The 12,103-nt window shown below is 51.8% G+C and overlaps 1 protein-coding gene across 1 annotated transcript; it reads left to right on the top strand.

The window, feature by feature from the left end:
* Positions 1 to 5,109: 5,109 nt before the first annotated feature.
* LOC147108913 (uncharacterized) lies at positions 5,110 to 11,607 on the top strand. Its single transcript, XM_086005867.1, has 2 exons — positions 5,110 to 5,585; positions 11,109 to 11,607. Exons 1-2 carry the CDS (start codon positions 5,397 to 5,399, stop codon positions 11,322 to 11,324), a joined length of 405 nt encoding a protein of 134 aa, XP_085861993.1. The 5' UTR covers positions 5,110 to 5,396; the 3' UTR covers positions 11,325 to 11,607.
* The last annotated feature ends 496 nt before the right edge of the window (positions 11,608 to 12,103 follow it).

The raw sequence follows: 12,103 nt of genomic DNA, 5'->3' as shown, positions 1-12,103 counted from the left end.
ACAGGCCAGGAGTCTGGATCAATTCAGTGCAGCACAGGCCAGGAGTCTGCAGGACTTCGCGGCAGCACAGGCGGCTTCGAGCCAAGTGCTCAGTCGTGCCGTCCATTCACTGGCTGTTGTCATGTGGACACAGACCAGGGCCACACGGGCACTAACTGCTGCCACCCTCGCTGGATCAGCCAGGCATCGCCAGGGCACTCGCCGCGCAGCAGCATCCCAGCAGTCTTCTTCAGCTGTTTGCTGCGCATGCTGCAGTGCTGGCCCGTGCGAATGCCAATGTATCAGGCAACCAGGGAGCACCTGCGATCTGTCAGGTTGGCACCATTCCTGCAGCCGACACTGCCACTCCGCCATTGCAGCTGCCACGAGCCACTGGACAGACTGCTGCCGCCCAAGCAGAGTTGGAGCAGTCAGCAGCCGGCCCCTCCAGGGCCAGAGCTGGTGCAGGCCGACCCCCAAGGGCATCTGCCATCTCGCCATCTGACCCTCAGCGGCCTTCCCCCAGCCTTGCTGCAGCCACTGGGCTCCCATTGAGGAGGAGCAGCAGGGCAGGCAGGGGCCAGGCAAGGATGCGAAAGGCATCGCCCTCGCAGGGCAAAAAGTAGAAGGTCTGCACAAATGCTTTGTGGTTGTTGAAAGGCCGAGACTGGTGTAGTTGTGTTTTTGTAAGGCCGAGACTGGTGTCTTTCTTTGTTTTTGTAAGGCCGAGACTGGTGTCTTTCTTTGTTTTTGTAAGGCCGAGACTGGTGTCTTTGTTTTTGTAAGGCCGAGACTGGTGTCTTTCTTTGTTTTTGTAAGGCCGAGACTGGTGTCTTTCTTTGTTTTTGTAAGGCCGAGACCGGTGTCTTTCTTTGTTTTTGTAAGGCCGAGACCGGTGTCTTTCTTTGTTTTTGTAAGGCCGAGACTGGTGTCTTTTTTAGTTTTTGTAAGGCCGAGACTGTTAGTTTTGTGTTTTTGGAGGGGGCTTCTCCACATGAGGTTGTAATGTGGGAAGGGCAGAGGTTTGCAATAAATTAATGTTCTTAAATTGCACTGTGCATGGTTTTTTTGTCAAGTCCTGGTTGCCCTGCTCGGCTGAGGGCTTGTGGAGCGGCTACATTCATCTGCTGACATTGGCACAAGCCATTCCCTGAGAGGGGGCCTAGAACCGACGTTCAATAAGCCGGCGACGGGCGGCCCTTGCACTTTCTGCCTCCCTCCTGTGCTGGTCCTCCTCCTCCTCCTCCTCCTCCTCAGGTGGTCCTCCAATCTCTGGTGGCAGTGGCTGAGTCCTGCGGATAGCCAGGTTGTGCAGCATGCAGCAAACGACCACGAAATGGGAGACTCGCTCCGGCGAATATTGTAGGGCTCCACCGGAACGATCCAGACAGCGGAACCGTTGCTTCAGGACGCCGATTGTTTGCTCAATGATGTTCCGGGTCGCTTGATGGCTATCGTTGTATCCCTCTTCAGCAGGGGTGCTGGGCGCATGGAGCGGGGTCATCAGCCAGGTACACAAAGGATAGCCTTTGTCCCCAAGAAGCCATCCTCGTGGGTGAGGCTGGGCCTGGAACACGTCTGCCACCGAAGTCTGGCGCAGGATGAAGGCATCGTGGCTGCTGCCTGGAAAGCGGACATTGACAGCTAGGATGAGCTGCCTGTGGTCACACACCAGCTGGACGTTGAGCGAATGGTAGCCCTTCCGGTTGCGGTAATCCTCGGAATTCTCCAGAGGTGCCCGCAAAGCCACATGCGTGCAGTCAATGGCGCCCTGCACCATGGGGAAGCCCGCGAATGCTGCAAAGCCCATTGCACGCTGTTGCTGCTTGGCAAGGGCCATGGAGAAGGAGATGAACTGACGTCTCCTTTTGAAAAGGGCATTGGTCACCTGGCGAATGCAGCAATGCACGGCGAACTGGGAGATGTTGGAAATGTCCCCAGTAGCGGATTGGAAGGAGCCGGTGGCATAGAAGTTGAGAGCCACCGTCACCTTCACTGCCACCGACAGAGACGTCCTGCTCCTCAGATGTGGCTGCAGATCACCGCCAAGCAGGTGGCAGATCTCTGTGACCACCTCCCTTCGGAATCGCAGCCTCTGAACACACTGCTCGTCAGACATGTTGAGATAGGAGAACTGCTGGCGGTATACCCTGGGTGGGTAAGGCCTCCGTTCCCGACGCCTGTTGTCCCCTCTCCGTCTAGCCAGGACTGCCACTCTCTCACGGCGTCTGTGAGCCCTTTGGATGCAATGGAGAAGGCCAGCGTTTGCACCCATTGCAGCCCCCATAATATGTTAGCAAACAATGATATGTCAATGAAGGCAAAGACAAGTGGAAAGCTGTGGCCTGAAGCCACAAGTACCTGTCCGAGTGTTGAGCCAAAGCAGAAAGCTCTCTACCTTGGTCTCTCTGCAAAGATCCGTCTCTCAAGAAGGAGTGCTGCGAAATGGCAGCCTTTTATAGTGCAGGAGGAGTGCCCTTTAATTTGCGCCCCCCGCGCCCCGCATCGACTGAGCACCGTTCCACTCTACCAGTCGCTAGGGGCGCCAGGCGCACAATGGGGCGTCACGACTGAATTTCCGGTTTGGGGCGCACAAAGGGCATTGCACGAGGAAATGACGTCAGGAACTGCGCGCGAAAGACTTTGCGCCGCCGCTAAATCGTGAGTGAAGTTGGGGAGAGGCGCAGATCGCGCTGCGCCCGGCCGCTAGCCGCCTAGCGCCCAACATCTCCTCCTCCTAAGGCGCTACCGGCTGGCGCAACCAACTGAATTTCTAGGCCATAGAATCTTACGCAATAGAAGGAGGCCATTCGGCCCATTGTGCCTGTGCTGGCTCTTTGGTTGAGCTCTCCAATTAATCCCACACCCCCGCTCTTTCCCCATAGCCCTGCAAATTTTTTCCTTCCCAACTATTTATCCAATTCCCTTTTGAAAGTTACTATTGCATCTGCTTCCACCGCCCTTTTAGGCAGCGCATTGCAGATCACAACAACTCGCTGTATATAAAAAAAATCCCCTCATCTCTCCCCTGGTTCTGTTGGGTCTGGGGTTTTTTTGTCAAAAGACAAAGGGGGAGAAATTGGGTATAGCCCCGTTTGGGGCGCTAGTTCTGGTGAAGCGCAAAGCCTAGCGCCAGTTGCGATTTAACACCACCTGGTGCAGTATTGGGTCATTGCGCCCCTGAGGGTGATTGCGGCGCTAAATCAGGCGCTGCACGAGGCTTTTAAGGTGCTTAACCCGGGGGTGCAACCCAATTTAGCGGCGGCGGGGCGCAGCGCAGGTGCTTTCAATAATCACTTTCCCTGAGACATACTGGCGCCGGCCAGCTCTTAAAGGGGCAGGTCAATTGGCATCACCAGACACACTCACTGCCTTGTAGGCCTTCAAAGCGGTGGGAGCCTACCTGTGGCGCACCAGCCTAGCAAGAAATGGAAAGGGTGAGGCAGAGGGCGGAACGCCTCACTGATGGGGCATTGGATGCTTTGGTTGGCGCAGTGGAATCAAGGCCAAGGAAGATGGTCGGAATGTGATTTCTGTTTTGGACAGTCTCCCGGGTGTGAGAGGCAGTTATGTGTCAGTGTATTAGTTTTGCTTTCTGTTGCCATAGCGTTCTCATGTTTGAAGGAACCACATTTTGTGTAATGAAACACTTCCTTCATTTACAATGGCCATGCCTTCTATTTACATGCATCTTGCCCTTCACAGGCTTGGGGGTATCAGACCGGTGCCATTCCTGTTCTTGGAATGGCAGCAAGCATTCCGTGAGAGGGGCCTAGAAGTTACTTCTGATCAGCCTCTGACGCGCAGCCTGAGAAGAGCCGCTCGCGTAGAAGTTCAGGCCAGCAGGCATCTTCTCAGCCACCGACAGAGATGTCCTGCACCTTATCTGAGGCTGCAGATCTGGCTGAAGCAGCTGGCACAGCTCAGTCACCACCTCCTTTCTAAATCGCAGCCTTCTGACACACTGCTCCTCCGGCATGTTCATGTAGGAAAACTGCTGTTGGCAAACCCTGCCAGCGTAAGGTCTGCTGTGGCGACGTCTGTTGGCCCTCCTCTGTCTGGCCATGCGCGCCCCCCTCTCCCAGCGTCTCAGTGCCCTTTCCAGATGATTCAGCAGCAGGACGTTCCCCTCCAATGCAGCCCCCATAATAAGTGCCCACAGGAAGGTTCCCCGTTGTCAAGGCTCACCAACAGCAAGGTGATGGTCAGAAGGCTGAAGATCGTCTGCCTGCGCTGGCTCAGTGGTCAACTGGCTCTCAGTGTGCAGCTCAGCAACTCTTTGTAGCTCTCGAAGAAGTTGTGCACCAAAAATGGCTGCCGCTTTTAAACCACACCAGTCCCCTTTAAATAACGCTCCTCCAGCCCGAGAGCGACTTGGTAAGGTCCAGGTAAGCTGTCACTATTAGCGCCAGGTGCTACGGAGGGGGGCGCCACTGAATTTCCAGTCTGGGGTGCCCAAAAGGCATTGCACACTCAAATGACATCATAATCAGCCTGCGCCCATGAGTGGGCGCTAAGATTTAGCGCCAGCGCTAAATGCATGCTCAATATGGGGCAAGGCGCTAGGCGCCTTGCGCCCGCCCAGAAATTGGCTAACGCCCCACTTCTCAGCCTCTTTAGGCGTTAATCGGTGGCGCAACCAACCAAATTTCTCCCCCCTATATATACAATGTTATATTTTTATTTTCTTCACAATCAGAAATAAATGGGATTTTTTTCTCAACTGAATCCTTTGTGGCATCTTTCAGAGTAAAAGCTGCTGTGTATGGGATCTTGCCGTGCTTTTGCATTTCATTCCATTCCATGCCTCTTCACTCAAATCAAATCAACACAGGCCGAGAGATTGACTTTAAACAGGTGCAGTCTCATCAGGTATTCTTACCGAGCCTCCCGCCAGTGGAAACACTTTCTCCCTATTTATCAAAACCCCTTGTAATTTATGAACACCTCTATTAAATCTCCCCCTTAACCTTCTTTGCTCTAAGGGGAACAATCACAGCTTCTCCAGTCTCTGCCCGTCACTGAAGACCCTCTTCAGAATTTGGAAAAACACTGGCACCTTTGGTGAGACGTTTTCTGGTCTGTCTGAGGAGGGCGCGGGCTGAGTCACGACTGTCGCTGCGCGATCAGGAAGTGGTTGCATGCTGTGTTCTGATAGGATGAGTCGGCCCATTAATGTTTGAGTAGAAAGTTTGTGAGGACAGCTCACCTTTAAATGCTACTGCGTGGGGGGGTTCAGCTGGAAGCTGGCTCCAGGCTCCTGGACTCAAGCAATGGAAGAGGCGATGAGACAGGGAGCAGGATCTGTCTGATAGACACTGGCTGGTTCTCTGTCTCTCTCCTGATGCACGGAATCCGCAGTGAGTGAGCTGGCGGAGGCACTCCCACCCCGGCTGGTGGAGGCGAGCGGGTCGGCTATGGACCTGGTGTTGGCCAAGCTGAAGGATTTCTCTGCCAAACCCAGCAGGTTCGCCGACTGGGGCGGGAGGAGCAGCCAGCCCGGGGTCTGCAAGCGGCAGAGCTGCCCTGACATCGAATGGGACCCACAGGGCAAGAGGCAGGGGATCGACATGGAGAAGGCGCTGGACTGGCTCAAATCGGAACTGGTGAGAAACGGGGTTAACCAGGGATAGACTGGGTCAGAGACTGAGGGGAAGGAGATTGGGATTAACCAGGGATAGACTGGGTCACAGACTGAGGGGAAAGAGACTGGGATTAACCAGGGATAGACTGGGTCACAGACTGAGGGGAAAGAGACTGGGATTAACCAGGGATAGCCTGGGTCAGAGACTGAGGGGAAAGAGACTGGGGTTAACCAGGGATAGACTGGGTCACAGACTGAGGGGAAGGAGACTGGGATTAACCAGGGATAGACTGGGTCACAGACTGAGGGGAAAGAGACTGGGATTAACCAGGGATAGACTGGGTCACAGACTGAGGGGAAAGAGAGTGGGACTAACCAGGGATAGACTGGGTCAGAGACTGAGGGGAAAGAGACTGAGATTAACCAGGGATAGACTGGGTCACAGACTGAGGGGAAAGAGACTGGGATTAACCAGGGATAGACTGGGTCACAGACTGAGGGGAAGGAGACTGGGATTAACCAGGGATAGACTGGGTCAGAGACTGAGGGGAAGGAGACTGGGATTAACCAGGGATAGACTGGGTCAGGAATTGGAGAAGGAAACTGGGACAAGCACTGGGGTATTCTGGCTCAGAGATTGTGGAACAGAGCCAGGGATTGGCCTTGGATAGCCCAGGTCAGAGAGATGGGAAAGAGATTTGGATTAACAGAGATTAGGATTAACCAGGGAAATAGGGATGAACCAAGGATAATCCAGGTCACAGTAAATGTGGGTTGGGGGGTGGAGGAGTGATAAAAGGAGGGAACTGCAGTGAAACTGGGGGGAAAAAAAAGAATGATTAGCCCAGGATGCACTGGATCAGTGACCACGGAAGGAGATGGTAATAGACTGGGTGAGAGAGCGGGGATAGACTGGGTCAGGGAGCGGGGATAGACTGGGTGAGGGAGCGGGGATAGACTGGGTGAGGGAGCGGGGATAGACTGGGTGAGCGAGCGGGGATAGACTGGGTGAGCGAGCGGGGATAGACTGGGTGAGAGAGCGGGGATAGACTGGGTGAGAGAGCGGGGATAGACTGGGTGAGAGAGCGGGGATAGACTGGGTGAGAGAGCGGGGATAGACTGGGTGAGAGAGCGGGGATAGACTGGGTGAGAGAGCGGGGATAGACTGGGTGAGAGAGCGGGGATAGACTGGGTGAGAGAGCGGGGATAGACTGGGTGAGAGAGCGGGGATAGACTGGGTGAGAGAGCGGGGATAGACTGGGTGAGAGAGCGGGGATAGACTGGGTGAGAGAGCGGGGATAGACTGGGTGAGAGAGCGGGGATAGACTGGGTGAGAGAGCGGGGATAGACTGGGTGAGGGAGCGGGGATAGACTGGGTGAGGGAGCGGGGATAGACTGGGTGAGGGAGCGGGGATAGACTGGGTGAGGGAGCGGGGATAGACTGGGTGAGGGAGCGGGGATAGACTGGGTGAGCGAGCGGGGATAGACTGGGTGAGCGAGCGGGGATAGACTGGGTGAGCGAGCGGGGATAGACTGGGTGAGCGAGCGGGGATAGATTGGGTGAGCGAGCGGGGATAGACTGGGTGAGCGAGCGGGGATAGACTGGGTGAGAGAGCGGGGATAGACTGGGTGAGAGAGCGGGGATAGACTGGGTGAGAGAGCGGGGATAGACTGGGTCAGAGAGCGGGGATAGACTGGGTCAGAGAGTGGGGTGAGCGGATTAATCAGGAATAATCTGAATCGGAGTGGAAATGGAAGGAGGCAGGTTATATTGTAATAATCCAGTGAATGAATTTGAGCTACATCCTCCTAATAAGACTTGAATTTAAATATTGTTCATTAGTGTGAAAAGCTATAAATGATTTCACAGTGTGTGTACGGGTCTGTGACCGTACACTGGAACAGGAGGCGTGAGACTCCCTCTGCTTAGCTCCAGGTTCACCCACACAAAACCAGTTCTGACAGAAGCTATGCTTGACTCCTCCCGTTCCAGCCAGCAGTGCTCCCCCACTCAGGCCTCTGGTTAAAATAGCAAATCGGAGCCCAATCTGCACATTTAAAGAGGTCCCTGCCAACTTGGATCAGGTGTCTTTGCCACCTGCAATTTAAAGTTGTAGTCGGCCAGATCGGGGGGGGGGGGGGTGGGGAGGATGGGGGCGCGACGCGGGGCGGAGGTTAGTTCCCCGCTCCATTTTAACTGTCCTTGCATCTGGTTAAGGCCAAGCCGGGGGCGGTGGGGGGCAGTTAAAACCGACCCCCACCTAACTTAGAGCAACCAAGGATGGGTAATATATACTGCCTTGCCACTGTTGCCCACATCTGAAGAGCAATTAAAATAAATCTAATACTCTTAACACTGGTGTGAAATGGTTTAGCGTGGCACCAATGCTAAGTGTAAATATAGTGTAAGTCAAGACTGACTGACTCCAGAACAATGTGGTGAGTTTCTCAGAGCTTTGTCGCTCTAGTGTAGTGTCAAACTGGAGGTAGAAAATATTCTTTGGACCTCCTGGACACCGTTTAAACCCGCCTGAAATTAATTTAAGAATGTTCAGACTGTGTGGAAGCTGCACTCTTAAGCTTTTAATAATGTAACTGCTGAAAAAGGAGTTTTGCGGACATCTGTGAAACTGGTCAGATTGTCATTAGAAACCCAACAGGTTCACTAATGCGATAGCAAAATACTGCGGATGCTGGAAATCCGAAATAACAACAGAAAACGCTGGAAAAACTCAGCAGGCCAGGGCAGCATCCGTGGAGAGAGAAACAGAGTTAACGTTTCAGGTCGATGCCCTTTCGTCAGAACTGAGAAAAAAGCAGGAAATGGAACAGGTTTAGGGGCTGGGAAAAGGGGGAGGGGATGAAAGAACAAAAAGGAAGGTCAGTGATAGGATAGAAAGCAGGAGAGATTAAGAGACATTGAGAGATATTAAGAGATATTCAAGGCGAGAGGAGGTGGTAATGGGACGGGTTAAGGAACAAAGGATGGCTCTAGATGGGGTGTGAATTGCGCTGGCAGAATGAAGGACAGCTGCCCTGTGGGAGGGAAGAAAAAAAGGGGCCAAACAAAAAGTGTGGATAAAAAAAAAGAAAATATATATATGTGATAGGGGCCAAGGTTATGATCTGAAATTGTTGAATTCTATGAGTCCAGAGGGCTATAGAGTGCCTAATCGGAAGATGAGGTGCTGTTCCTCGAGCTTACGCTGAACTTCCACGGAACAATGCAAGAGGCCGAGGACGGTGAAGTCCGAGTGGGAGTGGAGCGGAGAATTAAAGAGACAGGCCACCGGGAGCTCGGGGTCCCCCTTACGGACTGAACAGAGGTGTTCCGCAAAAGCGGTCACCCAATCTGCGTTTGGTCTCCCCGATGTAGAGGAGACCGCATCGTGAGCAGCGAATACAGTATACTAAATTGCAAGAAGTACAAGTAAATCGCTTTTTCACCTGGAAGGGGTGTTTGGGGCCCTGGACAGTGGGAAGGGGGGAGGTATAGGGGCAGGTGTGACATCTCCTGCGCTTGCACGGGAAGGTGCCGGGGGAAGGGGTGCTGGGGGTGATAGAGGAGTGGACTAGGGCGTCGTGGAGGGAGCGGTCCCTACGGAATGCTGAAAGGGGAGGTGAGGGGAAGATGCGTTTGGTGGTGGGATCACTTTGGAGGTGGCGGAAATGGTGGAGGATGATCCGTTGAATGTGGAGGCTGGTGGGGTGAAAGGTGAGGACAAGGGGAACTCTATTGTGGTTCCGGGAGGGAGGGGCAGGGGTGAGGGCAGAAGTGCAGGAGATAGAACGGACACAATCGAGGGCCGTGTCAACCACAGTAGAGGGGAATACTCGGTTGAGGAAAAAGGTTCACTAATGTCCTCTTCAGGAAGGAAACCTGCCGTCCTTACCCGGTCTGGCCTGTATGTGGCTCCAGTCCCACATGCTTAACTGTCCTCTGAAGTGGCCTAGCAAGCCACTCAATTGAAAAGAAAGGAAGACTTGCATTTATATAGCGACTTTCACCACCTTGGGACATCCCAAAGTACTTTACAGCTAAGGAAGTATTTTTCTGAAGTGCAGTCACTGTTGTAATGTAGGAAACACGGCAGCCAAATTACGCACAGCAAGGTCCCACAAACAGAAAACGTGATAGTGGCCAGATCATCTGCTTTTGGTGATGTTGGTTGAGGGATAAATATTGGCCCCAGGACACCGGGGAGAACTCCCCCCTTGCTCTTCTTCGAAATAGTGGCCGTGGGATCTTTTACGTCCACCTGAGAGGGCAGACGGGGCCTCAGTTTAACATCTCATCCGAAAGACCGCTACCCAGCGTTTCAAGAAGGATTCCCACCACTACCATCTCAGGGCTACTAGGGATGGCCTATAAGTGCCGGCCATAGCCAGCGATGTTCACATCCCAAGAATGAATAATAATTTAAAACAATTTAAGTGCACAAGTGCAAGCTCTCTCCTAGGCAGCAGAATTGAGGTTTCAGACAGGCAATATGTAAACCGACACTGCCTGGTTGAAATCCAAACTGCGGCTGCTGCTCTCAGACTGATAGCTGCACTCTAACGCCCTGGAATACAAATTTCATTGCGTGTTCTGTGTTTGTAAATTCCAGCAAATTGCACTGGCGCCCGATCTACCGTTTTTTCTTCTGTTTTAAACGGAAGTTATGGTTTCTCCAAGTTACTTTCATGAATCTGTCAAATATACGTGACTGTTAATCGTTCGCCTCCAATCCCAGTGATGGATTTTCGCTGTGACTGAGATTTAGCCAAAATGGTCACTCTGAGCTGAAGGGTTATCCAATGATATAACCAGAATATTAGGGAGACTCAAGCCTGAGGAACTATCAGTCCCTCCTTGGTGTTGACCTGTTTTGTAACCAGCAAGATCAATGTTATTTCTGTGAGTGTTTCACTAGTTAAGTTTTATTCCTGAAATCTGGGATGCTTTGAAATTGTAGCTTCACTGTGTTGAAATCAAGGCTCAGCGCACAGTCTCCAATGTTAACTCATTCTTTCCCAGGATCTCAAAACTGTGGAGCTTTTAATTGGTCTTCATAAGCGCTTAAAAATCATCTAATCACAACTTACAGTTTTATCTCATCTTCTCGCCTACTCTTCTTAACCTTGCTGATAGTCTGAAATGGCCGACTCCTTATCCTCAGACTATCGGCAAGGTTGAGGAGATAAGGGGTCGGCCATTTAATACTGAGATGAGGAGAAATTTCTTTACTTAGAGGGTTGCGAATCTTTGGAATTCTCTACCCCAGAGGGCTGTGGATGCTCAGTCGCTGAGTATATTCAAGACGGCGATCAATAGATTTTTGGACATTAAGGGAATCAAGGGATATTGGGATAGGGCAGGAAAGCAGGGTTGAGGTCGCAGATCAGCCATGATCTTACTGAATGGCATAGCAGGCTCGAGGGGCTGTATGGCCTACTCTTGTTCCTATTTCTTACGTTTTACACCCGGGAGTGTAGGGCTTTGGCCCTATCACTCGGCTTCTCAGTAAATAAGGGTGCGTAACCAATCCTTTACAATTCACAGATGGAAATGCGCTTCCAGAATCAGACCTTGGTGAAGCAGTTGATGGAGCTTCACGTCGGGATCCAGGAGCTCAAGAAGGAATATGATAGCGACCGAGAGCTGTCAGGCTCTGAGAGTGACAGCGAGGACTCTGGAGACGGTGGCAGCCTAAATCGCTCGCATGGCCAGCAGGCAGTAATGCCCCAGAGACAGAATCGCAGGAACTCAATGCCCTGAGTTAACCCATGTTGGTGATGCAAGGGGTGGGGTAATTCATGCCTACATAACTTAATGTGTTTGTGCAGTGGGATCACTGAAACATTAACAAGTGCCACATGACTACTTCAAACTATTTTGAATATTGTATATTTTGTACGGTTGTTGTATTGCAGTGTTTTGCATATTGTAAAGTATTTCACATTATGTAAAGGACACATTCAGAACTCATGGATTGAATAAAACATCAAGGTCGTATCTGTTAGTTTTGGCAAAGAGTAAAAAGTTCCCAATGGACTACTCATCCATGTTTAGTATGATTTGGTTTCATACCCTTTGAAAATGAATGAAAGAGTATTAGTGAATATAGAAAAATGCTGCTCCGCTCACCCCCACCTCTTCTTAAGCTCATTAATGATGAGCTCAATTAGAAACATAGAAGATAGGAGCAGGAGTAGACCATTCAGCCCCTCGAACCTGTTCTGCCATTTAATGAGATCATGGCTGATCATCCAAATTCAGTACCCTGTCCCTGCTTTCTCCCCATACCCCTTGATCCCTTTAGCCTTAAGAGATATATCGAACTCCTTCTTGAATGTATTTAATGAATTGGCCTCCACTGCCTTCTGTGGTAGAGAATTCCACAGGTTCACCACTCTTTGGGTGAAGAAATTCCTCCTCATCTCTGCCCTAAATGGCTTACCCCTTATCCTTAGACTTTGACCCCCTGGTTCTGGACTCCCCTGCCATCGGGAACATCCTTCCTGCATCTAGTCCTGTTAGAATTTTATAAGTTTCAA

Source organism: Somniosus microcephalus, chromosome 13 (genome assembly GCF_052327205.1).
Source record: "Somniosus microcephalus isolate GS21.2 chromosome 13, FLI_Smic_1.0, whole genome shotgun sequence".
NCBI classification, from domain to species: domain Eukaryota; kingdom Metazoa; phylum Chordata; class Chondrichthyes; order Squaliformes; family Somniosidae; genus Somniosus; species Somniosus microcephalus.
This window is presented reverse-complemented; position numbering and strand designations above follow the sequence as displayed.